This window comes from Hypomesus nipponensis, chromosome 12, assembly GCF_054491055.1.
Source record: "Hypomesus nipponensis isolate SF chromosome 12, ASM5449105v1, whole genome shotgun sequence".
Taxonomy (NCBI): Eukaryota; Metazoa; Chordata; class Actinopteri; order Osmeriformes; family Osmeridae; genus Hypomesus; species Hypomesus nipponensis.
Genome location: NC_140372.1, coordinates 14,642,457 through 14,668,378, shown reverse-complemented (window position 1 = coordinate 14,668,378; position 25,922 = coordinate 14,642,457). Strand labels below are relative to the sequence as shown.

Genomic DNA, 25,922 nt, shown 5'->3' with positions numbered 1-25,922 from the left:
GTACAATCCACCAAAGTCAAACCTATGTTCATGAATATGAATAAATGATGAAATCAATCACCAGTGTCTTGACTGAACTTGTTTTTGTTAATTCTCTTGATGCAAAGTTTTTTATTTACATTTGTAAGAACAAAGATTGGTAATATGGGCAATTAATTCACACTTAATTATTCATACTAATGTAATGAAAGCATTATTTTCCCCCCAATTCTTTTTTTTCAAAGATACACTTTCAATTTGCTTCATGAACAGTCCACAGTATGTAAAAGAAACCAGAAAATATAAAAAAGAACAGGTAACACTTTAGATACAGGTGCTTTATATTATTACATTTTCTATATGATAAATACTGCACATTGTTGACCATGCTATACAGAGTTTTCACCGACGTCAAGTTCTGGGCGGTAACCCGGATGCACGGCCATATTGGAGGCACTCTGTGTGAACAACTGAACGGAGTACAACCAAAGAACGTATATTCTGTGCTCTTTGGTACAACCGTAGCCATGTCTAAATGACCGAAATGGTCATCAAAACACGTCCAAGATCCAAAGGCATATAGGGAAGGACTTGGACCACAAGAAAAGGTTCGATATTTTGAGGAATTAGGATTTATTGGCGGTGCAGATCCCTACCAGTTAACCTAGCTCCTTCTACTTGGATTTGTGAGGACCTGGTGATTCTGTCTTCAGTTGGATATCCCAATATTGTTAACTACCTTTCTCGCCGAATCCATACACATGCAGTAGTGATATGAATTATATTATGTCAATGTCAGCTTTACAGTAAAATAAGCATAGTAAAAACAATAAAAGCAGTAATTGTTTTTACTGTTAAAAATATTATCATTACAATAGAACATTTGTTATGAGCCGCTGAAATAAACATTTCACAATACCTGATAAGAAATGTGCCGAACAAATACGGATGTTGTCCAGATTTTTCCCTTGTGGATCTTGGTTGAGCTTTGCCAACCACAAGCGCCTCCTTTACTCAGATAATCTCTGGCATTCCTCTCCCTGGTTTTTAATTACTTTTGGAAGTCGATATTATACCAAAAGTTTTTCTCAATCTGTCTTATTGGTACAACCTGAAACACGGCAATAATTCAATTTTCCTTGATGACATTCGGGAGGTACTTCAGTGCCAGTGCTTTGTTGTGATGCGGAGTGCCTCCAAGATGGCGACTTCCGGTCCAATGACACGCCGTGAAAACCCTCCATAGGTTAAATAGTTATTTAATTTACTATTGATTACTGTAACTAACTGTGATTAACTGTGATTACTGTAACTACTGTTAATTGATTTCCTGTTGTATATACTTTGAGTCAAATTGTGTCTGCACTGTTGACGAAGACTGAAAACCAGACATTTTGTTGCCAATAACTTTGTTATTATTTATCTGACATAAAACTTGAAATTAAACTAAACACATTGGATTGTAATTTTTAGACAAGATACTTTTCTATTTTTTTTCTTAAGAATTATCAAAGCTATACTAATTTATGAAACTTTTAAAATAATGTATGAATGTACTCCAGGTAAAATAATTCACAGTAAACCCTATAGTTCTGCACTTCTGTCTGGTAATGGAGGTGAAGATTCCTCCACCTCATTCTCTTCTTCATCCTCTGGGGGTGGAACAGGGGGTGGAGTTGGACACTTAGACCTTCTGCTTACCTGTGCATACAATGGATTCCAGTCCTTGTCACTCAAACTTGCCTTCACCTCCTCCATCAAGGAGGTGGTGGTGACAGGCATGGTAAAACCATCCTCTGTCGATGTGATCGAGTCTGAGTTGATGTCTGGCTGCTTTGCTGGGTTTGATCTAATTTTCACTGTAGACTCATAACCTGGGGATACCAGGTTCACCTCATCCAGGATGACCTCCACAGGAAGGGCTTCAACCTTCCTATCACCCCCAATAACATCATAGATGTGCTGGTGAAGATCCTCCACAGAAGCCCCCTGTATCCTTTCCAGACCCAGGCCCTCCTCCATGGGCCGAGGCTGATGGATGGTCCCCCTGTTGGTGTTTACCTGGGGTGGGTCAACAAAGAGCGATGGAGGGGCAGACGGGAAGAAAGAGTCCATGTGGCCTTGGGGTGTACAGAGCTCCAAATAGGGGGTTTCTTTGTTCACCTTACCTGCAATAGGAGAGAGCAAGTGACTGAGAAAAGTCTTAAATATTAACTACATAATATAGTAAACTAAAATAGTTACGGTATTTTACAATTGCTATGACAATTATTTCAATAATTTTCATAGTTAGCACAACATCTGTCTGTGCTGGCTATACAATTAACACATTTCATGTTGCTTTGACACAAAATGCAAAGAGGAGGGAGGACCTCTTTGGGCTGATCTTGCGTGGAAAAAGAACAATATAGAGCAACACGAAAAAAGTAAGTATATGTAATGTATGCACAAGGGAGAGGAAGACAAGTACCAGGACAGGGGAGAGGGAGGGGAGTTAGAATGCGTGGTGGCACTCAGACAAGGGCCAGAGCTACGGCAACTGATGAAATACTGTAAATTGCAGCTATATTGCATATTTCTTGCAGTAATGTCCTGATGCAAATGAAGCCTTTACTGCATCAATTATGTTTCTGTCTTCTTTTTTTCAATACAGTAACCGTACATTCTATAAAGCTACTCTGAGATGGGCCATTAATTTTTTGTTCTGAATTTCTGCAGCAAAAGAAACAAAATGTATGTATTTACTAAACCCAACCAAACAAAAATTTAAAGAAGCTTCAAAAGAAACTGCAATGCAAAACACAATCTATGATCCATATACTGTGAGACCTGACACATACAGTACCAGTCAAAAGTTTGGACACATTTTCCAATGTGTCCAAACTTTTGTCTAGTACTGTAAACACGCATGCACACATACAGATACACACACAGATACACACACACATACACAGCTACAGATACAGACACACACACACAGATACACATGCACACACACGCACAAGCAAAACACAGGTTGGCAAAGTATCATGTTGTTCACATCACGTACACAGTGACGTGCAGTCAGGGTAGGCACTGCCTACCCTGCCTAAATTCAAACGTAAAGTTTTTTATTAAATAATTGTATTTAATAAACTTGTATTTGTATTTTAACTGATTATTCTTGTGATTTATATATGCAATATGTGTGTTATTCCAATTGTTTAGACGTTACGATGACAAATGTAGCAGTTACGCATAATCAAATACAACAAAATGGTAGAATAAGCAGTACTTTTACTGTCCATTCATTGCGGACGACAACGAAAAACTCATGTTGCGCATGCGCACTTCGATCCTGTATTCTTTAACATGTACGTCGAGAAGCACAACTCTGCTGTGCCTTTGCACGTAAATATGTTATGCCAGTAATCATCTACGTTACGTATCAAACATGGACCAATTAAAATCGAGATATTACTGGACATTTGGGCAGCTGACGTCATTACACCAGCTAAGCGTAATCCCCGCGAAATTTGAAGTAAAAATGACGGCAGCAGTATCTCCCCATATCATAGAACTAAGACATTTTTCAAAGCTCGATTGGTTCGTTTTTCATTGCTTGAACACAGTTTTCAAAACTCAACCCACTTATCCCATGGCTTTAACGACAACTTGCACAACACTGTGGATTCACAGCACTTTGTTCATATGCCAACACACTGCTGTCAAAACTGTTAACCACTGACAAATTTCAAACACTGCTGTTGAAATTTCAGCTGAAAGCCTAAGCAGGTGTCTTGTTCACAGTTTTTTTCAATCGCTAGGACAGTTTTTTCAATACCTTTAACAAGTTTTCTAAACTCTTAACGCACCATCACACCTACCACACACAATTGGCAAAACTGTTAATTTCATGCTCAGAATCACACATTGTAAACGAAACTCCAACACTAATTGTCTGACACAAAAATACACTAAACATGACACCATGTCTACCAAACACTAACACACATTCTCTTTTCACAGGAACATTTAGTCAATCAGAGCACAATGTCATAAAAAATACTAACATCAGGTGGAATTACAGAAACTGCATTCAATTATGCAGGTATGTGTCAGGTCTCACAGTATATGGATTATAGATTGTGTTTGCAATGCAGTTTCTTTTGAAGCCTGTCTACATTTTTGTTTTGTTGGGTTTTGCATGCATTTTGTGTCAAAGCAACAAGAAATGTTTTAATTGAACAGCCTACACACATGTTGTGCTAACTGTGTTAAGAGTTTGTCTCTTTTGGAAGCCATGAGTGCCGTATGTGAAGACACGAGTCCACAAGACTGCCCGGGTTGGATAAGGCACTCCAGAAGGTTCTTCCCCAGGTGCATGGCAAGAGAAAACATTGTATGTGATGTTGATGAAAACCTGTGGCATGATTAGCCCCTCGATTCTTTGTTAGTTACAGCATGTACTTTTAGTTTCTACCTTTTTTTTCTCATTACTATAATTCCGTAAATTACTACAGACAAAATAAAAACATCTATTGGAGCAAACTTCTTATTTTCATTTACCTCAAAGAATTGTTAAGTAATAACAATTAAAATAAATAATGTGAAAGAACTTCACTTTGTATGAAGTCACTCAAATTATTGAAACTGCAAAAATAAAAAGTTTGTATTTTCTGTTTTGGTGTTTGACGGTAGTGTTTTTACTCTCAGTGTGTTCTGAGTGACAGTGTGTGTTATCTCATTGAGGATTGTTCATAGTGTTTGTCTGCACTGAGCCTGTTTTGAGACGTGTGTTAAGAGTTGTGTTGCTTGGAGTGAGTTTTGCAGGTGATGTGAACAGTTTAGCTCAGGTGACTGTTGGTAATGCAGACTGTGGTTAGAGTTTTGCACATGTGGCTTCAGTTGTGACCACTGTTGTCAAGCAATCGAAAAAAACTGTAAGAGTTTTGGAAACTTGTTAAAAGTATTGAAAAAATTGTCATAGCGATAAAAAAAAAAAAACTGTAATATCCTCACCAACATGTCTGAGCTGAACGTTCACTGCTGTTGTACAGGGACGTTGGAAAGCATTTTGAGTTGGGTTTGCTGAACATCAGTGACAAAAAAAAGTGGCAACCCGCTCCAAGCCCAATGGGACCTGTCAGGACCCATTGCACTGGGTTTGGACCAGAATCTGGCAGTGACATTCAGGCTTGGTCACTTCAGCTGGTTAAGCCTACTTGACATGGTAGTTTCATGTTGAAACATGTTTAAACTTTTTTGATTATAAATACAGCTTCAAAACAAATGAAAATGCCTTTTGTGTTTGGGTTGGACACTGTTGGTTGGCCTCTACACTCTCAGACTCAGGTCGGGTCTGGACAAACACAAGTCACACAACGGTACAATAGTCTCATAGTCTTACATTAAACCCCATACATCCCAGTGTAAAACGTATTCTAATAATACATATTTTGGAATTGCCATTGCATTTAAACAAAACAAAAATCAGGAGGGGCTGCAAAACCTCAGCACTCACACTTCCCATGTTTGCTTTTATATTGACGTGGATCTTGGATCTTAATACAGACAGACTTTGGAAGACAACATGTCGCTTAAGCTGTTGCTTAACCTGCCTAGAGGCTTTCCAATTGACACCTCTCCCAGGTCAGACCCTGACTGCACCTGTCTGTCTTCTGTCCTGAGACAGAAGAGCATTTGTAATATTAGTATATTTGACGGAGGCTGAAAGCTGCAGCTGGGTCTGTACAGTTTAATCTGGCTGCAAGGGGAAATATGAGTGTGTCAGTGGTAGAGGAAGTAGATGGAGGGAGAAAGAGACAGGCCTGTCAGTTTGAGGTTAACCTAGAACGTATGAGTGTCTCAGGCAGCATACTGAAGTGACCATTGATTGTGGGTGAAGCACTAACACTTACCATCATGTTCTGGCACCCCCATGTGGCTCCTCCAGGGTCGGTACCAGGTAACATTATCCTGTCCAGAGGCGAACTGGATCTCAGGAATCAGATCAGACCCAGAGACTGAGCTAGAGTCAGGAATGGAGGCAGACACAGTGACAGGGCCACCATTCTCCGTTTGAAACTCTTTTTAGGAAATTAAAGAGAGAACATAAATTAAATAATAATATCACATTACAAAATCACATTATATTACATGTGCATGGACATTCCGAAACATTCAACAACTACACATTACATTACATTAAAGATTCACAACCTTCACAAGTCACATTCTAAAGAGCCATATAAGTTTTAAAAGACACAGTTGATTTGACTTGATACTTGACTGTTTTGATATCGTATAATGCATGTACAGTATGGACAATGATGACAGCTCCAACTTCCCATACCTTTCTCGTCCTCCCTGATATTGTTGATCATGGGATTCTCCCTCAGGGCATCTTCAAGTCTCACCTGCCAATCACAAGCAGTTTATCAGCCATGAGGCCAGTGACACTACCACTAAAACAACATGTTACGTAACAAAATGCACAACAAATACAATTACATTTTATTTTATTTTTTTGACCCCCTCTGATGCAACAACAATATCTCCACCCCTTACCCACATCCCTTCCATAATCACCTCACCCAAAACTCCTTTTCCAACCTTTACCTTCCCCTCCAGCCAGTTCTTACCACACGTATTAAAGACTCAGGTCCATCCTCTTTCCTGCGCAGATCGAAGGAGTGACTAGACCACAGATGAAGAATATAAAATAAATTACAATTCTAATTCTTATATATATTTTATATTTAAATTGTTTTATTCTTAAATTTTTTAGTTCTTAGAAATAGTCACATTTTCGTACTTTCACTTAATTTAAGATTTGTATATGTTTATTGTTTGCACCTCCATAACACAGTAAATACCGTGTTTGTATAACATACATGGCGAATAAACCAAATTCTAAAATGAATATAACGTCTAAGATAATTTTAAAAACCAACCCTGCTCTGGGCTTGCAGTTTCTAATTATTAATCAATTAGTTTAAGTTTTTTATTTTTTTTCACAATTGTTAAAACAAATTTTTTGAAACAGTCACCCATTTGATCAAAACTGTAAACACAATACAAAATCTTCAAACGAAATTTCCAAAACCTCTGATTCTTCTGACAAAAACACTCGCCCCTAAACCATTTAACAATCAAACAATGCTTTCAGATCATAAACACAGCAAATCAATATATAAACACAATGGAGCAATCTTTCTTGTCTGGAAACAAACTAAATGTCATCGATGATTGTAAATATCTGGGACATTACATATGTGCTGACCTGTCTGATGACAGAGACATAAATAGACAGTGTCGAATGCTCTATGGACAAGCCAATATGCTTATCCAAAAGTTTGGTGCATGCTCACCACCAGTTGAGACCAAACTGTTCAAAGCATACTGTACCCCCATGTATACTGCCCACCTGTGGAGGCACTACAAAAAGAGTAGTATGCACAAACTGACTGATGTGATATTGACAACTACTGACAAGGAGGTGAAACTGCATGTTGCCTAACTACAGAGTAATGTGCACTTTTCAGTTTTCTCAGATCAGCTAGAAAATATTTTGAAGAAAACGTCTATCTGTACAAAGAAAATAACAAATAAATGTGTTGGTCAATAAAGAGTTAGTAAAACAATTGTGTGTGGGGGAGGTTCTTGGCCTGTAGTTGGTCTAAAATGTGTTAGACCAACTACAGGCCAAGAACCCCCCCACACACACAGACTCAATTAATCTGTTGTGGATAGGTTGTGTCCTTATCATAGGCTTTCTTACACAACAGTGGAATTTATGGAGCTGCCTAACCAGACTGATCTGTAACTCTGGAATGTGTGTAATGAGTGTGTTTGTTTGTATGTGTCTGTGTGTGAGCCTGTGCATTTCTGTTTGTGGTATATCTGACATATCCCCTTCAAATTGTGGATGTGCAGGTTTGGATCTGTAAATGTGCAATAAGTTGCTAATTACAAACATCAGGATGCAACACAGTCATTGCTCTTGTCTGGTCGACCTTGCTCAAATTAACTCTCTTCCTGAAATGAATCAAACACATGGTGTCTTCCTGAAAAGGCTCAAAAACAGTGTTGTGTGTCAACTTGTGACTGAATTGGGTAACAACCTTTGTTCTCTCTCATATAGCTCTATATTATTTATTATTATTTATTTTCCCACCCCTAAGGATCCCTCAATATTTTGACTACATAGACAAGGTAGGTAGGTGTCAAAATGTTCGTCTTGGTCACAATTGCGTTGCATGAACTGGGATTTATGTTCCGTTGCACGGTTTAGGAGAATACAACGTTTTTGTGGCAAAAAGTGCCTTGAATGCTAGCTAGTATGCTAGCCACTTCAGTGCTAGCCTAACATCACAACGTCAGCACTCTGAGTCTTGTTCTTTGAGTCTCATTAAGTAAAATGAATGAATCTTATTTGGAGTCATTCGTTCATTTCAACGTCCACTGCAAACATTTATTATATTCTCATGTATATGGGAGTCAGGTGGTTGAGCGGTTAGGGAATCGGGATAGTAATTGGGCTACTAATCAGAAGGTCACTGGTTCAATTCCTGGCCGTGCAAAAATATGTTGTGTCCTTGGGCAAGGCACCCTACTTGCTTTGGGGGGAATGTCCCTGTACTTACTGTAAGTCGCTCTGGATAAGAGCGTCTGCTAAATGACTAAATGTATATGTTGGTGCATGTAAACCAGCAGATTTTAAAAGAAAAATTCCCACATTAAAATAATGCGTCATGACAGTTTGTATGATTTGAAATGGTCATTTATTATCACCCTAGCATTGAATTATCACGGCGAACAATTACACTGCACTGAACTTTAAGTACAAAAAAGTTAAAATAACAAAACCTGTCATTATTACTTGTGAACGAATATAATTCACGTTTTACTAAACCTAGTCATGCAAAAGTGAATGAGGTAAACAAATCCTTACTGTTTCCCCTCTTGAGCCTAATTAGGTCACGTGAATGACCAGATTAGAGACCTGGGGCCTGTTCCATAAAGGCCGCTCAAAAAAGCTACACTTAAAGTCCTAAACCAGACTTGAATAAGTTTAATTAGTCAAGCGGGGTTTAAGCGGTTCCATAAAGGCCAGTTTCAGCTCACGCAGTCCTACTAATTCAAGTCAGATTTGAGTAGTCAAGCTAATTGCGCGTGCACCCTATTCTTAAGCATTAAACGGCTATGGTGTGTAGCCTATCAGAGAATTGTTCATCATTGTTTAATGCATTAGGCTAAATGTTGTAGCCTATGTAGGCTATTTAAGTTGATTTTATATAAATGTTGAACATATTGAACTGATGAGAATGAGAAAATATATGTGGTAAATCATCGTTTTCCCGTTGGGTCAGTGTTACAGAAACGAATGTGAAAGAAATGTTGGGCCTATGTACAATGAATGGGCCTCATTCTCGAACGCAGTTAAGAAGAATTTAAGAAGGAATTTCTCCTGAATTGGATTTAGGAAAATATTTCGCATTCGTGAACGTTTTCTCATCTGGGATTTGTTCTGAACTTCATAAGACTTTCCAAACTCGAAATAGCAGTTGTAAATCGTCCAGAGTTGTCTCAAATGCGATTCCTTAAAAAACCACAAGGATCAAATGAATCGCATTTAAGTAAACTCTTCGTGTTTGAAGTGTTAGTGAAGTTATGAAAAATCGTTGGTGATTGCGTTCAACTCTACAAACTATGGCAAGCCGTTTTATCATTTAACCAATGAATTATTGATATCCAAAATTCGAATTCTTGATATCAAGAATTGCATTTTGGATATCAAGAATTCGAATTTGGGATATTAAGAATTGCATTTTTGATATCAAGAATTCAAATTTTGGATATAAACAATTGCATTTTGGATATCAAGAATTCTCATTTTCATTCATTTCAATTCATTGCTTAAATGATAAAACGGCTTGCCATAAGAGACATCCTCGGATTTAAATAATTATAATAATTAACCTTGCTTTGTTTACACTGTTCCAGCTGTCGGGGTGTGTATGTATGCAAATTCAGGAGCACGAGGACACGCTTTTAACTTGAGAAAACTCTTCCCGGGGAGCACAGCTCAAAAAACGTCTGCTGCGTAGGAACACATTTTCAAGTGTTCATGAATTTGGCGGATGTGTTTTTCTTACGTTGTTTTTCCGAAGCACGTAAGAAACATTTCAGAAGAAACTTAGGAAAATGTTCGAGAATGAGGCCCAATGTGTTTTAGGAGAAGTTTACAGTTGGCTAAAAAGCTTGATACAATGTATGTTGATTCAACTCCATTTGGTAGAGATGCCACCTAACTAGGAGACATGAAGTCTAGGAGACGTGAAGTCTGGGTGACCTGGGAGAGTTCTTGTCACCTGGGGGGAAGAGACAGTTGGTCTGAAAATAATGTGGATTCAACTGTATTGTTCTAAGGATTTAACCAATGACAGAAGAGATTTGGTATAGCTTCATGTCTGTAGGATGGTCCAATGACTTTTGAGAACTGTCATATCTATAAAATGGTCTGTTGAAGAATGTTCAGAGGGGTTCAGGGCCATCAGCTGATACCCCCTTTCCACCAAAGTGAACCGGGAGCTAGTTCGGAGCTGGTGCTAGAGCCAGTTCGGAGCTGGTTCAAGAACTGAGCTTACTAAGAACTGGTTTGCTTTTCCACGGGCGAGAGCCACCACAGAGCCACGTCATTATGTCACTGTATACGTCTCATATTTCCCAGCAACGATAGCGCGGTAGCGGCAAACACAACATCAACAATGGCAGACGTTTCGTTGCTGTTGTTGCTCATGGTGGAGCAACCTAGCTAGAGCTAGGTTATCGAAAAGTCGGAGCAAATTTACAAATTAGCAGTATCATCAATAAAATAAGCACATTTTCAGCTGAAATGGCAACGCCAACCAAGTAGCCAAGCCAAGGGGGGGGGGGGGGGGAACTACATTTATTACATTGTGAATTACATTTGGGCCTGCTGATATCCCACTGCAAGTGAATGCAGCACTAGACGACTTAACCACTCTCCCCACTGCGCCGAGACCGAGGTGAAATCTGTTTTATTTACGAGATTCAATAGCGATCATATTACCTCCGTTCAGGCTCTGTCATATTTAGGGACCGGGGTAAAAGAGTACACAGCCTGAATGCCGAAAAACCTTGCAAACGTTTGAATACACACCATTTTTAGTGTTTCTTCAATATCTTTGTCAAAATCGACCAACAAACTTCAAACTTGTTGCAAATTCTTCTACTACTACCTGACCAAGTTGTCCAACCTTCGGTTTGGTGATACAGTTTATTATTGATTAACCAAAAACTAGGGTGACCAGACGTCCTCTTTTACCCGGATATGTCCTTTTGTCGCGACCTAAAAAATGTGTCCGGCATGGATTCCAAGCATGTGTTTATGAAAATTATATATATTATATATATATTATTATTATTATTGTAATTTATTTCATGAACACATTGGTAAAAAGTTTTGAAATTTGGCAAATTGATACAACATGCCACAACTACGGCCCAAACACAGACTGGCCCACATCAGACCATAGGGGGCGCCACAGGCGACGTTCAACTGTCCACTTTTCAAAGTGGTTGCATTTCCACCCCATTGCTCCAATTCTTCTGAAACTTGGTGTGCATGCCTCATTTTTTATGAGGAACAAAAAAGCCTCAAGAACCCATAAGGTCCGCAATGATGGATTTCCTGTACAGTGATAATTTGGGAAGACATTCAAAATTCCTTTTCTCTTGAACCAAAGGTCTAATTGACTTGAAATTTGGTACATATATGTATCATTGACGTATTTAAAAATGTTACTTGAGGCAATTAAATCAAGTACAAAATGGCTGAAAGGGGTGTATTTATGTAAATGTCCGCATTTACTCAATATGTTTGTGTCACTAAATCAAATGTCATTTTTGAATGATGGTTTTTCAAACCTAATAGGCTTTAAGGTGACATCACTCTGACGTACCGTACACAATTTCACCTTGGTATGTCAAAATATGATTGAATTAGAGCTGTTTCAACTTTCGCTTACCACGGGAGAAACAGCTTACTTTTTTTATACAGTAACTGAACATAAAAACATTCAACACTGAGATTAGCTCACTGGGCTGGGACGGCGACCTGCAAAGTATAAGGTCGTGGGAACAAATCCAGCCACAGTTGTTTAGCCAGTCTTAAATTTGAATATCTGTTTAGTTAAACAGGATGACATTTGAATTGAATCATTGAATTACAGCTGTTTAAACTTTGGCCGAATCGAGGAATCCATGCTGCAGGAGAAACGGCTTTCTTTTTTTATGCAGAAACTGGCCACAAATTTTCAGCCTCGGGGGTAGCTCAATAGGTTGAAATACTGTCTTTCAAAGTGTAAGGTCACAGGTTCAAATCTAGGCCTTTTGACCTGTCATAATTTTGATTACTTGTTCATTTAAACAGGCAGACATCCTTCTGAAATACCATGCGCAATTTCATGCAATTTCACCTTGAAATTTCAACCGTTTCTTAACCTTTGTCCCAAAGCTGACCAAAAACTAATACTCATATCAAGCAGTCGGAACACAGCTAGATAATCAGCGTCAGCACCCTTGAGTACCCAGCATGCAGTGCGGCATGTCAAAAAACAAAGACTTGTGGAAAATAGTTTGGTTACAGAAGCCGTGCGAGGGATTTCAATTGTTGTTTTCGTTTAGTTAGATGTTTGTAATGTTATTGTTGGTTAGTTAATATAACCGTGTTGGTCACCCTGATTGTGTATGTTGTGTAGTTTAATCGGATCAGAAAATCGCAGCTTTACTGTGACAGGCTATTCCCGCAAGGAGCTGAATATGAGCGCTACTCTAGCTCAATTGCCCGCATGACTGTTGTTACAGTGCCTTGCGAAAGTATTGGCCCCCCTTGAACTTTTTGACTTTTTGCCACATTTCAGGCTTCAAACATTAAGATATATATATTTTTTTTTTAATATCAACAACAAGTGGGACACAATCATGAAGTGGAACAAAATGTATTGGATATTTCAAACGTTTTTAACAAATCAAAAACTGAAAAATTGGGCGTGCAAAAGTATTTGGCCCCCTTAACTTATCACTTTGTAGCGCCACCTTTTGCTGCGATTACAGCTGTAAGTCGCTTGGGGTATGTCTCTATCTGTTGTGCACATCGAGAGACTGAAATTTTTGCCCATTCCTCCTTGCAAAACAGCTCAAGCTCAGTGAGGTTGGATGGAGAGCGTTTGTGAACAGCAGTTTACAGTTCTTTCCACAGATTCTCGATTGGATTCAGATCTGGACTTTGACTTGGCCATTCTAACACCTGGATATTTTTATTTGTGAACCATTCCATGGTAGATTTTGCTTTATTTTTGGATCATTGTCTTGTTGGAAGACAAATCTCCATCCCAGTCTCAGGTCTTCGATCAGGTTTTCTTCCAGAATTGTCCTGTATTTGGCTCCATCCATCTTCCCATCAATGTTAACCATCTTCCCCGTCCCTGCTGAAGAAAAGCAGGCCTAAACCATGAATCTGCCACCACCATGTTTGACAATGGGGATGGTGTGTTCAGGGTGATGAGCTGTTTTGCTTTTACGCCAAACATAACGTTTTGCATTATTGCCAAAAAGTTCGATTTTGGATTCATCTGACCAGAGCACCTTCTTCCACGTGTTTGGTGTGTCTCCCAGGTGGCTTGTTTACTTTAAACAACACTTTTTATGGATATCTTTAAGAAATGTCTTTCTTCTTGCCACTCTTCCATAAAGCCCAGAATTGTGCAGTATACGACTGATTGTTGTCCTATGGATAGAGTCTCCCACCTCAGCTGTAGATCTCTGCAGTTCATCCAGAGTGATCATGGGCCTCTTGGCTGCATCTCTGATCAGTCTTCTCCTTGTATGAGCTGAAAGTTTAGAGGGACGGCCGGGTCTTCGTAGATTTGCAGTGGTCTGATACTCCTTCCATTTCAATATTATCACTTGCACAGTGCTCCTTGGGATGTTTGAAGCTTGGGAAATCTTTTTGTATCCAAATCCGGCTTTAAACTTCTCCACAACAGTATCTTGGACCTGCCTGGTGTGTTCCTTGTTCTTCATGATGCTCTCTGTGCTTTAAACGGACCTCTGAGACTATCACAGAACAGGTGCATTTATACGGAGACTTGATTACACAGAGGTGGATTTTATTTATCATCATTAGTCATTTAGGTCAACATTGGATCATTCAGAGATCCTCACTGAACTTCTGGAGAGTGTTTGCTGCACTGAAAGTAAAGGGGCCAAATACTTTTGCACACCCAATTTTTCAGTTTTTGATTTGTTAAAAAAGTTTGAAATATCCAATAAATTTCGTTCCACTTCAGGATTGTGTCACACTTGTTGATTAAAAAAAAATATATATATTTTTTTATCTTTATGTTTGAAGCCTGAAATGTGGCAAAAGGTCAAAAAGTTCAAGGGGGGCCAATACATTCGCAAGGCACTGTAGTTGTGCATTGAATGAGAGTCTGGAAAGTGATCAACTCAAGAAGAGTTTCAATATCCTATAAAAAGTTAATACTTAGCCCTTAGTAATTATACAGTCTCAGCAGTTGGTGTATAGTAGAGAGGCTAGAGAGACTGACTTGTTACCGTAAGCTCATGAGTTCAAATACCCGTTAAGCCTATTGTTGTTGGCAAAACATTAAGTCATTTTGCTCTCTTGTTGTCCAAGTCTCGATCTTCTAAAGTGTACATGTTTATAATATTTTGCCATTTTGCTGAGGAACCCGCATCGCTGCTTGCAGCTATATTTACAGACTACTTTTTTGTTTTTCCACACAAAATTAAACATATTGTCAATTATTTTTGATACCCCACAATCAACATCCAAAGAGGCCGCGAAATAAGAGTTTAAAGGGGTCATTGACAGTTTTTTGGGGGGTATTTCACACTGTTCCTATTTCTGTATACGCTCACATTGTTGAAATCCGGCACTTTGTCTGGGCACATTATTTCTAAGGAGGCATTGCTTTATGAAATCACTGTCTGAAAATGGTTTGCCGTGCTGGGCAATACGTTAACGACTTCATAACTTGCTATTGTGGCGTTTTCCTGTATTTTGTTAGCACAAAAAACAAACAGCTGTTGAGCTTGCAAGCTAGCTGCCATTTGCTTGACTTTCTGTGTTCGTTCGGCACCGCTATACGATGTGTAGCTCTGATGTTTGGTCTCATAGTGCCGACGAACATTATACTCTTTCATCACAGCAACATTTTCAATGCAAATCAAACAGACACACTTTCCGTTAATTTCTTTAAAGAAATACTCATTTTCCCACCGTGTTTGAAATCTTCTACACTATTTTGCGTTTCTTCAGTGCTGCCATTTCTGGTGACTTGCGGGAAAAGTTTTTCTTCGCTTAATTTCGTTCCCGTGGCTGGCTCCATCTAGTGTTGAAACTGAGAAGTGCAAAAAAGTTGAGCTCAAACTTCTTGCGCAGGCCATATTCAATTATATTTTCAGAATTTGTCGCAGGCCAATAACAACTGTACCACGGGCCGTACTTTGGACACCCCTGACCTATGCTGTTGCGTTAGCAAGCTAAACTAGTTCACATGCCTACAGTCTAGGTATTTTCGCTATCTAGCTGTTCTTGCATTCCTTGCAAATCAGCATTAAAGGGGTGATTGACTGGATTTTTGGGGTACACACTGTTCCTTAGGGTCTCCGAATAAGGTATGTAACATTGGTTGGGCTGAAAATGGCCCGGGTGCTGTTCTATGCCCCCTAATACATCCATTGAAATTTTCCTGGGAAAAAATGCTACGGGTTCTATTTTTATGATATGCTCATGGATATATAGATCAGCTGCGCGCTGATTGGTTGGCTTACAACGAGTGAAGGTGCAGAGCAAAGACACAACATGGCCACAGCACTCACTGAAACAACGAAGGTGGAGACATGAAATAAAAACGTACAAATAAATCTATTGTGTCTACACAACACTGTTTTCAACAGATTGAATAGATATAATTTGACATGATGACGTTAGTTGTTTCCACTTCTGTTGTCAAAGCAAACAGGATTGCCTTAGGTGGGTAACGTTAGCACTACAGCTTAGCAAACAAATTATTGTGATTAACTCAGCTTCAGTTAGCTCTAACTATCTTGCTGAAAAATAGATCTGGTCAAACATGCATCTTGAATTGTAGATTTACATAACAACACAGGTTATTTATTTGAATGAAACACAGTCAGGAACATGAAATAATGTTATCCCCATTGCCAATAAACTAGGCTAAATCATCACACATTCTACCTATGCTCTTGTGTTAGCAAGCTAAACTAGTTTACATTAGTGATGGGGAAACAAAGTTATCCGAAGCAACGAGCAATTTGACACAATTCTGTCGAAAAAGTATCGCTTTTTCGAAGCGTTTGATACATCTTCTCCATAGGGACATCTGCGGGTCAGTTTATGGTATGGCGACTGAATCGAGCGAAGGAAGGAATCAAGTGACGTCAAGTCCTCGAGACGTCAGTCTCACAATCATCATTGACAACTTGATAAATAAAGGTTATGTGATGTTTCGATTTGCAAGTGTATGTTGAAAAATATGTCTTACAACGTAACGTCTTTGCTACTTTACGTTTAGAACATTTATTTTTAGGTTCTTATAACATTTATTGTATGAAGCGCTCAACTGAGTATGGCTTTCGTGGTAAGAGCGCAGCCCCTCACTCCGACAAAGTGGGATTGCATCCGCTCACTGCGATTTAGTGGAAGTATATGCTAAATGAATACATTATTATGTAAGCTAGCGGTTAAGGTTTTGGAACATGCTTTTGCAATCGGGAAAGGGATGGCCACATTTGAAGGCTGGTAAAACTAGAGAAAGATGTAGGCTAGTGCTTGTGTGAGATCTCATATCTGTATCTATCTCTGTCTATCTAGCTCTGGCAATCTATCTGTATCTCTGGCTCTGTCAATGAATGTATTCTATAGCGTCCGTAAATAGGCCTATGTCTCCTCTCTATAACCGACGAATATTAGTGATTTCTGATGTATTTTAAGCATTTGAATAAAACTCCGTTTGTCTCAGCTGCTCGTCTCAGCTGCCCGAAGCATCGGATGTCACTTCGACACTTCGACTCTGAACACAAATTTGAAGCCACGCTCGACACGTTTGTATCGGTACCAATTGTTTCGAAAGGTCGATACCGCTTCGTGAGCACGGTATCGTGCGTAACGTCACTAGTTTACATGCCTGCAGTTTAGGAGTTTTCGCTATCTAGCTGTTCTTGCATTCCTTGCAAATCAGCGTTAAATAAAAGCAGATGAGCTAGAGTCTAGCTAACATTGACTAGACGAGCATGGCTGATGTTTGTCTATACCGTAGCATAGAAGATCCCTGTGCAGTTTGACCCTCGACACATTTGCGCGAACCATTTCACCATGGACGGTTTTGAAAACCTGGGACAATGTAGCCTAAAGCAGGATTTGCTATGAAGCTGTTGGTGAAAATAGGTGCGTTCCGATCTTATGTTCATCACAACAGCAAGCTGTAGTAGGGTGAATTCAGGTATATTGGGACATTTTTTGTAATTCTATCTTCTGAGTTTTGAGGTTTGTCATCAAGTTCCAAACATAACCCAATAAATGAGACATTTCTGAATTCCTCAAGGTATCCACATTATTTAAGTGTAAAAAATAAGTCTTCATATTATTTTAGAAATGCATAGCTCACTATTTTAGTTGAGCTGACAAAAACGAATTTTAAGCAACTTGTTTGGTAATTTGGGACAGTATGTTTGGTAATTTGGGACACAGACTCATGGGTGTAGATTAATGTATTGAACAATAATTAAACAATTTAAAAAATATTTTAATGGATTTGTTAACCATTAAAAAAAACTAGAACTCCTGCAATGCTCCCTCCATTCTGTTCTCCTTCCACATGTTGTTTTGGCCCTTTACTTTTCCCTGTTTGTTCACTCTCCCTTGGTCTGTCTGTCTCTTTCCTGGGTGCTATTCTATTCCGCAAAATGAATTTGTTTCATAAATGAACAATTTGTAGATTAGACAAAGTGCAGAAGAGACTACACCTACATACATTAAGAGAAGGCTAGGTTTAATGCTTGATAGCTCACTTAATATGTATCGTGACTACCACACAAGGCCTAAATATGCTTTTACTTCAAGGTTTAATAACATGGCCTTTATTAATACTAATGTTTCAGGATATTATTGACATACAATAATCTGACCCAAATTACAAGGCCTAATACACACAGCTCTGATGGTTATCAACCTTAGCCTCTAATTCCTTCTGCAAAAGTTGCCTAGGATACATCACTTAGGTTTTGTGTTGTTATAAATGTGACTTTTTCACTTTTAATCAGGTTATTTATGACTAAACTATTGACACATTTTCATTTTATACCCCAAATGTTGTCCCAAATTATCTGAAACATGCTGTCCCAATTTACCACACCATGTTTGGTAATTTGGGACACCAAGAAAATGTTAAAATTAAAATAAATATAAATAATTTCAAAAATGTTTATTTTTATTTTAGTACACTATTACATCACACATATTTGCTCAACATTGGTGTCCACATTAAATTGAGCCTATACATTTTAGAGCCTTAAATTAAAATTCTCATAAAGCACATGTCATTCTTCTAACCTCTTGATTTTCGAGGTCAACTTCCTGTTTGATGCTGACCACCCCCCCTGTGTGATGTCACCTACGTTATATCATGTCACTTTAGTTATATGCTTCCTAAGCAATGTATTAGTACCCCTAACTTTACCATAGCCTGTTCAAGGCAGAAGTAAAATGCTTTTTCCTTATGCTGTCCCAAATTACCTGATGTCCCAATATACCTGAATTTGGGGATTTTGTCTGTAACACCCAAGCCCCCACCCCTCGCCCCTCGGTTTGAAGCAACGGCCCCGGTGGATGTAGGTGGTATTGCATTATGGTCATTATATTGTTAGAACTTTAAGTCAGTTAACACCACAACGATGGCATTAACAATAAGCTAGTAATAGTAAACAACACTCATCATCATTATAATAGTAAAAAAGGTATAGGCTTAATTTAGCATGCTTTGCAAAGCTAGAACAACGACAGAGCCAGATATTCAAGTTTACAGTTTATTTATCCGACACAATACACAAGCAGTTAAACTATAAACACGAAGCAAAAAGAACAACTTATAGGCCCTGCACGTATAATACTACAGTACTAATAGTATTGATTTTCGTAAAGTTTACATGTAGGCTATCTGCTTCTTGATCGGACTGTACCACATTCTGACAGTTTTCTGCAATGCCTTAGCTCCAGTTCACAAGCTCGCGACTGGTTGTCGCAAAGTATGACGTATACAGCTAGTTGCAAGCATGCACGAGTTTCGGAGCTAGGAACAAGCTTCTGTGCAAGACTGGACGAGTCGGTCTGGAAAGATGGTGCGGTCTATTAGGAGCTCTCGCTTGCCTCACTGCGCCACTGAGCACTTTTCATAGAAATGAATGGGGACGCCATCTTGGAAGACAGAAGTAGCTGTCTCTAGTTATATTAACTCTATGGTTCAACCATAGTCTGGCTGTCAGCCCAACTTCTCCCGCCCACAAAAAAATTTGTTTGGGAAGTTTGGTCTGGAGGGTCTCGTATCGGGGACAACTACAGAAAACCCAGAATCGGGACGGACCAATGAAATTGCCAGGGCGGGCTTTATACGATGATGGACAGATGATCAACAGTAACGTAATCAACAACGTGACAAAAGAGCCCTTGGGTTGAATTCGTTTTCAACAAACAACATAATACGTTGCTCTGATTGGTTGTAGGTCTATCCAATTGAGCGTAGAGGCATTTGTTTTACGAGTTTGGTTGAAACACGCTCCGTACTCAAAGCCCAACGGAGAGTTTTCAGACTCATATTCTGACTAGAATTATGAGTATGACAACGTCAGGCTAGTTCAACCACAAAGACCCCAAAGAAAACATACTGAAATTAGCTACAAGACTGTTGATTATGCCGTACTCGTAGCTGCCAGCAGATGTCACTGCTGAGTAAAGGATTCGAGTGTTTCAAAGGCCTGAAACTTGCGTTTGTGATGAGCATACGGTTGGAACAGCACCTTTTTTCAGCAACAGCGGCTTAGCTAATCCTTTTTTAAATTGTTCAAGGTTTTCATTCAAAACTGAAATGGTTCGAGCAAATTAACCCGTTAATTAGTAGAGTCACGTATATGTGATCATTCGAAAGCGGGCCCCACAGAGTACCGTCACACATACGTGATTCTGAACATTCCAACCGACTATTTTCCGATAGACAAAAACTATATGACAAACGCTATATGGCTTCAAAATTTACAATTAGGAGGCTAACAAGTAACACTAGCAGGTAGTAGCATTGCTACGAGTATTATGCTAGGTTGCTAGGTAACGGAAGCTAACTAAAGCTAGCTAGCTTTCGTTTTGAAAAAAATAACTCACTCTGGCAGCGTCGGTAATATTTAGAACTCACTCCTCTAAAGGTTAATAAATGTGTCAAGCTTCACAGGGATCTTCTCATAGAAAAACATCAGCCAGGCCCGTCGAGTGTCTGGTTCCTTGGGAAGATTATGCAAAGTGTCAGCATTCCCAATATAGCCTGGAACACTGCATTTACGATGGTCCATTTTCAATACCTACTTAAAATGTCAAACTTTCTCCTTTGTTGTTTGAGTGGAAATACACAAAGCAGCGCGCAGCTAAACTAGTGTCTGAGATCCTGGGCCAGAACACCAGAGGGCTGGTCTGTATGTAAATGTTGGGGAGTGATAAAGGTGATGCGGAATTTGTGACGCTTTTTCAAAACCGATTGTTTTACACCTGCATTTTCAAGTTGTGGGAGATAGATAGGAAAGAGGTGGCAATGGACTTTGAGGTTCACTGTATGTCCATTTTACTGTTCAACTATGACAAGAATTAGAATCAGAATGGGATTTATTTGCCATGAAAGTTTGCACAGACAAGGAATTTACTTTGGCAGGAAGGTGCATACAATAAACATATAGGAACCTAAAATGTAAATATGTGGACCATCTATACTAAGGGTACATAGGGTACATAAACTAACAGTACTAAGTGTAATTAGAATTAAATAAAATGTACAATAAAATAAATATAAGTTGTCATAAAATAAAATATAAGATGCTAATTACAATATAAAAATACAAAAAATGGATGGACCGCAGCCTTCTGCCGGAGGGGAGTGACTGAAACAGGGAGTGACCAGGGTGGGAAGAGTCGGCCACAATCTTCCTCGCTCGCCTCAGGGTCCTCGAGGTGTGCAGGTCCTTGGGGAAGGCAGACTGCAGCCAATCACCTTCTCAGCATTGAGGATGATATGCTGCAGCCTGCTCTTGTCCTTGGCGGTGGCAGCAGCGTACCAGACGGTGATGGAGGAGGTGAGGAGGAACTCAATGATGGCTGAGTAGAAGTGCACCATCTTTGTCTTTGGCAGGTTGAATTTCTTCAGCTGCCGAAGGAAGTACATCCTCTGTTGTGCTTTCTTGGTGAGGGAGCCGATGTTCAGTTCCCACTTGAGGTCCTGGGAGAGGATAGTGCCCAGGAAGCGGAAGGACTCCACAGTGTTGACTAAGTTGAAAGTATTTTTTTAGTTCCTTCATCCAAGCCTCTGCACAAGTAGTATCTTAACTGTATTTTTGCTGGAAATGCGCCAACACAACTTCCCAAAGTTTTGTTTGTCTGCGCCAAACATTTCAGCCACTACTGTTTCCTCAACTTGAGCCAATACAAAGCTGGCCTTGCTTAAATTAAATTCTGGATCATTATCAACTCTCCTTGGTCAAGCTACAAACCTTGGACAAGTAAGTTAACTAACGCTATATCATTTTGTTGCTTTACTGTATACTGTATGGTTACCTAGCTTGCTACCCTTAGAATGTGGCTGTAACATTAGCTCTGCAGCTAACAGCTTAGTTACTGTTGCTAGTGTAAAGGTAGATGGCATCAAGTGTGTGTGTGAATACAAACGCTGTAATGCCAGTGTTGCACACTTCTTTGTTATTTGGATAACAGTTCTGCTGTTGGTGTTATGGCGTGCGATATCCGCCTTTCTGCTCATTGAAATGACTGAGTGTGCACCTCTGCAAACCAGGGTGATCAGATGAGAATGGCTAAATTCGAGGCATCTTACAGCAGCGGGGGCTACGAGCCATTGCGATACATCCGTTGTAAACATTAGCGCTTGCCGCCCCTCTCCTCCTCATTAGCATTTAAAGCTACAGACACAGAAACAGCGTGTTTTGAGGAAAGCTCATTGTGGGACTGCTTGTAGTGGCTGTAATTATGCACCAAGGCTGAATTTCGGGAAAGATACTTCAGATACAGTAATAGGGAACCACTAAGGCCTATATAAAAGCATCCAAAACACTTATCATGTGACCTTTAAGAGCATTGAGCTCTAGGTTGTTCTGGCTGCACCAGGTTACCAGGTTGGCCGCTTCACACCTATAATCAGACTCGTCTCCACCAGAGATGAGCCCAATAAGGGTGGTGTTGTCCGCAAACTTTAGGAGTTTGACGGACGGATGACTGGAGGTGCAGCTGTTGGTGTTCAGGGAGAAGAGCAGAGGAGAAAGGACGCAGCCCTGAGGTGATCTGGTGCTGATGGACCGGGAGTCAGAGACTTGTGTTTCCAGCTTAACGCACTACTTCCTGTCAGACAGAAAGTCTGTGATCCACCTGCAGGTGGAATCAGGCATGTTCAGCTGGGAGAGCTTGTCCTGAAGCAGGGCTGGGATGATGGTATTGAAGGCAGAGCTGAAGTCCACAAACAGGATCCTGGCATAGGATGCTGGGGAGTCCAGGTGCTGTAGAGGGAAGTGGAGGGCCATATTAACTGCATCGTCCACAGACTTGTTGGCTCTGTAGGCAAACTGCAGGGGGTCCAGTAGAAGGTCTGTGATGGATTTAAGGTGTGCCAGCATCAGGCACTCAAAAAACTTCATTACCACAGAGGTCAGGGTGACGGTCTGTAGTCATTATGCCCAGTTGGCCTGGGCTTTTTGGGCACAGGGATGATGGTGGAGGACTTGAGACAGGCTGGCACATGGCATGTCTCCAGGGAGGTGTTAAAGATGTAGGTGAACACCGGATACAGCTGGTCAGCACAGTTCTTGAGGGTGGCAGGGGAGACAGCGTCTGGCCCAGCTGCTTTGCAAGGGTTCTGCCTCTTGAAAAGTCTGTTAACTTCACTCTCCTGAGTGTCGTCACTGAGTTGGTGGGGAGCAGGGGGGGGGATGGTTTAGGGCAGTCCAATTGTCTTTCAAAACGACAGTAGAACTCGTTCAGGTCATTGGCCAGATGAGAGTCGTTAGTGGAGTGGGGGGCTCTGGGCTTGAAGTTGGTAATCTGCCTGAGCCCTCTCCAGACAGAAGCCGAGTCGTTAGCAGAGAACTGGAGCTTCAGCCTCTCTGAGTACAGTCGTTTAGCCTCTCTCACCGCCTTGCTAAACCTGTTCTTCGACTCCTTGAATCTGTCCTTGTCCCCACTCCTAAACGCGGCCTCTTTGTCCAGCCTCAGCCTTCTGAGTTTAGCTGTAAACCAGGGTTTGTCATTGTTGTAGCTCACCCTGGTGCATGTTGGTATACAGCAGTCCTCACAGAAGCTGATGTATGATGTCACAGCCTCCGTGAGCTCATCCAGACTATTGGAGGCAGTCATGAACATATCCCAGTAGGTAGAGTCCAAGCACGCTCGCAGATCCTTCATTGCCTCACTGGTCCACTGTTTTGATGTCCTCACTGCAGGCTTACAGCTCTTTAGCTTCTGCCTGTATGCAGGAATCAGGTGGACCATGGAGTGGTCTGAGTGACCCAGTGCTGCTCGGGGAACCGCATGGTATGCTTTACTGCTTTACTGAAGGGTAGCAGTGATCCAAAGTGTTCCCTTCTCTGGTAGGGCATTTTTGTATTTGTCTGTATTTGGGGAGTTCTTGAGTGAGATTGCCTTTGTTAAAGTCGCCTAGCACAATAACCAAGGAATCCGGATTTTCATGCTGCACAATATCTGGTTGGCGAGCTCACGTTGAGCCTCGTTGGCGCTAGCCTGAGGGGGCATGTAGGCGCCGACCAGTATGAAAGAAGCAAACATGTGGCGAGTAAAAAGGTTTACAGTTAATAAAAAATGATTCCAGATCAGGAGAACAGTGCTGCAGAATCACTGTCACATCTTCACACCAGCCACTGTTAATGTAAAAACAAATACCACCACGTTTCGTTTTGCCAGAGAGCACAGGGTCACGATCCGCTCTCAGCAGTTTGAAACTTGCTAGCTGTAGCGCAGAGTCTGGGATCAGTTCACTCAGCCATGTCTAAAGCACAAAACGGAAGATGAATGAAAGTCTCTGTTTTTCCACACCAGTAGCTGAAGTTCATCCAGTTTGTTGCTCAGTGAACGCACGTTGCAGAAAATATCGCCGGTAACGCTGTGCGTGCCCCACGCCGACGGAGTTGCATCAGTGCACCGGCTTGTTTGCCTCTCCTACGGCGCTTCGCTGCTCGGATAAAGCCGAGGGTGGCTTTGACTATAATTCCCATTAATTCTGCCGCTGGAAGCAGAAAAGTGGGAAATAAATCCGTATGAGTTGTAGTCCTGATGTCTAGAAGTACTTCTCTTGTTAGAGAACCCCGGAAATCTTTGCAGAACACTGAATTTAAAAAACGAGACAAAAAATAGCTCACCTAACAACCGAGGCTCGTCTCTGTCTGTGTGTGTGAGTTGGCTCGGCCCTCCCTCATGCAGTATAATGCATGTATGATTGACAGGAACAGAATGTGAGGCTGATCAGACAGTCAACACGAATGTGTGTGTGCCTTTGGGCCTATATAATTTGTTTTGCTCTTTGAATTCGTCAATTATTTAAAATAAAATCAATATAATTAATTATTTCATTATTACATAATCATTAAATGTATATAGTCTATATTAATCTATTAAAAATAGAGTCGGCTCTTCAGATATGCAAGCCAGCTCCCGATGTTCACCTACAAGAGCCTGCTCATAGAGCCGGCCCATTCGCGAACGACCCATCACTAGAAGTTAGCTAGCTCAGAGTACAATTTACTGGGGTCAGCTTCTCCACACAGGGCTCTAGACTCAGACCAAATGATCGCTTCCAGTAAACTTATTTTGAATTACCCATTTTCCCCTAAATAAATGTCAGAAATTTGTACGAAGGTCTGTACAAAAACGGACAAATCTGCCACCGACGCGAGCACACCCACAATTACCCTCCCTAGTTCTGTATACAATATTGTGAACTTCAATCATTTTTACAACATCAGTGGTTAAAAAGTGAGTTAGGGAGGCTGGCAGCTAAAGGTTGTACCTGCCACAGTTGGTGCATAAGATGAGAAGAAGGATGGAGAGGAGAAAGAGAAGGGAGAAGATGGCCGTCTCTGGAGACAGGTTTGTCCATGTTGACCCTAAAACCTCTCTGACGAGCGCCATGGCAAAAAACCTTGGTTGGGAAGGTGGGGGTTTGGGAGGGGTCAGGGGAGAGTGAGAAAAAGATAAGAATGAAACTGATTACTGCCTCAATGTCATTTAGACTATCACCTTGGCATGGAGTGGAGGGATGAGAGGAGTGGAGTACAGTGGAGTGGAAAGGACAAGGGATAAAAATAGATTTACAAAAGAGGGCAGAAGAAAAACCTTTTACCCAGTTGTTGGAGAAGGATTTTCTCTGACCAGTTCTTCTCTTACAAGGATGGGATCCCAGATGGGATATCAGGGCTGACACACACAAAGGCTTTTTAATATATATATATTCAAACAAATGCACACTCACACACAAACTCACACGCAAACACACCCACACCCACTTACAGTATGTATCCTGTACATATGTGTATACTGCATATACAGACACACTAAAATACAA

General features: G+C 40.5%; 1 protein-coding gene across 1 annotated transcript; it reads right to left on the bottom strand.

Annotated features, from left to right (window-relative positions):
* Positions 1–21: 21 nt before the first annotated feature.
* Positions 22–25,493, bottom strand: LOC146261667 (uncharacterized). Its single transcript, XM_084668251.1, has 5 exons — positions 25,368–25,493; positions 6,603–6,657; positions 6,314–6,377; positions 5,880–6,047; positions 22–2,147 (listed from the first exon to the last, which is right to left on the bottom strand). Exons 1-5 carry the CDS (start codon positions 25,487–25,489, stop codon positions 1,564–1,566), a joined length of 993 nt encoding a protein of 330 aa, XP_084524377.1. The 5' UTR covers positions 25,490–25,493; the 3' UTR covers positions 22–1,563.
* Between the last annotated feature and the right edge of the window lie 429 nt (positions 25,494–25,922).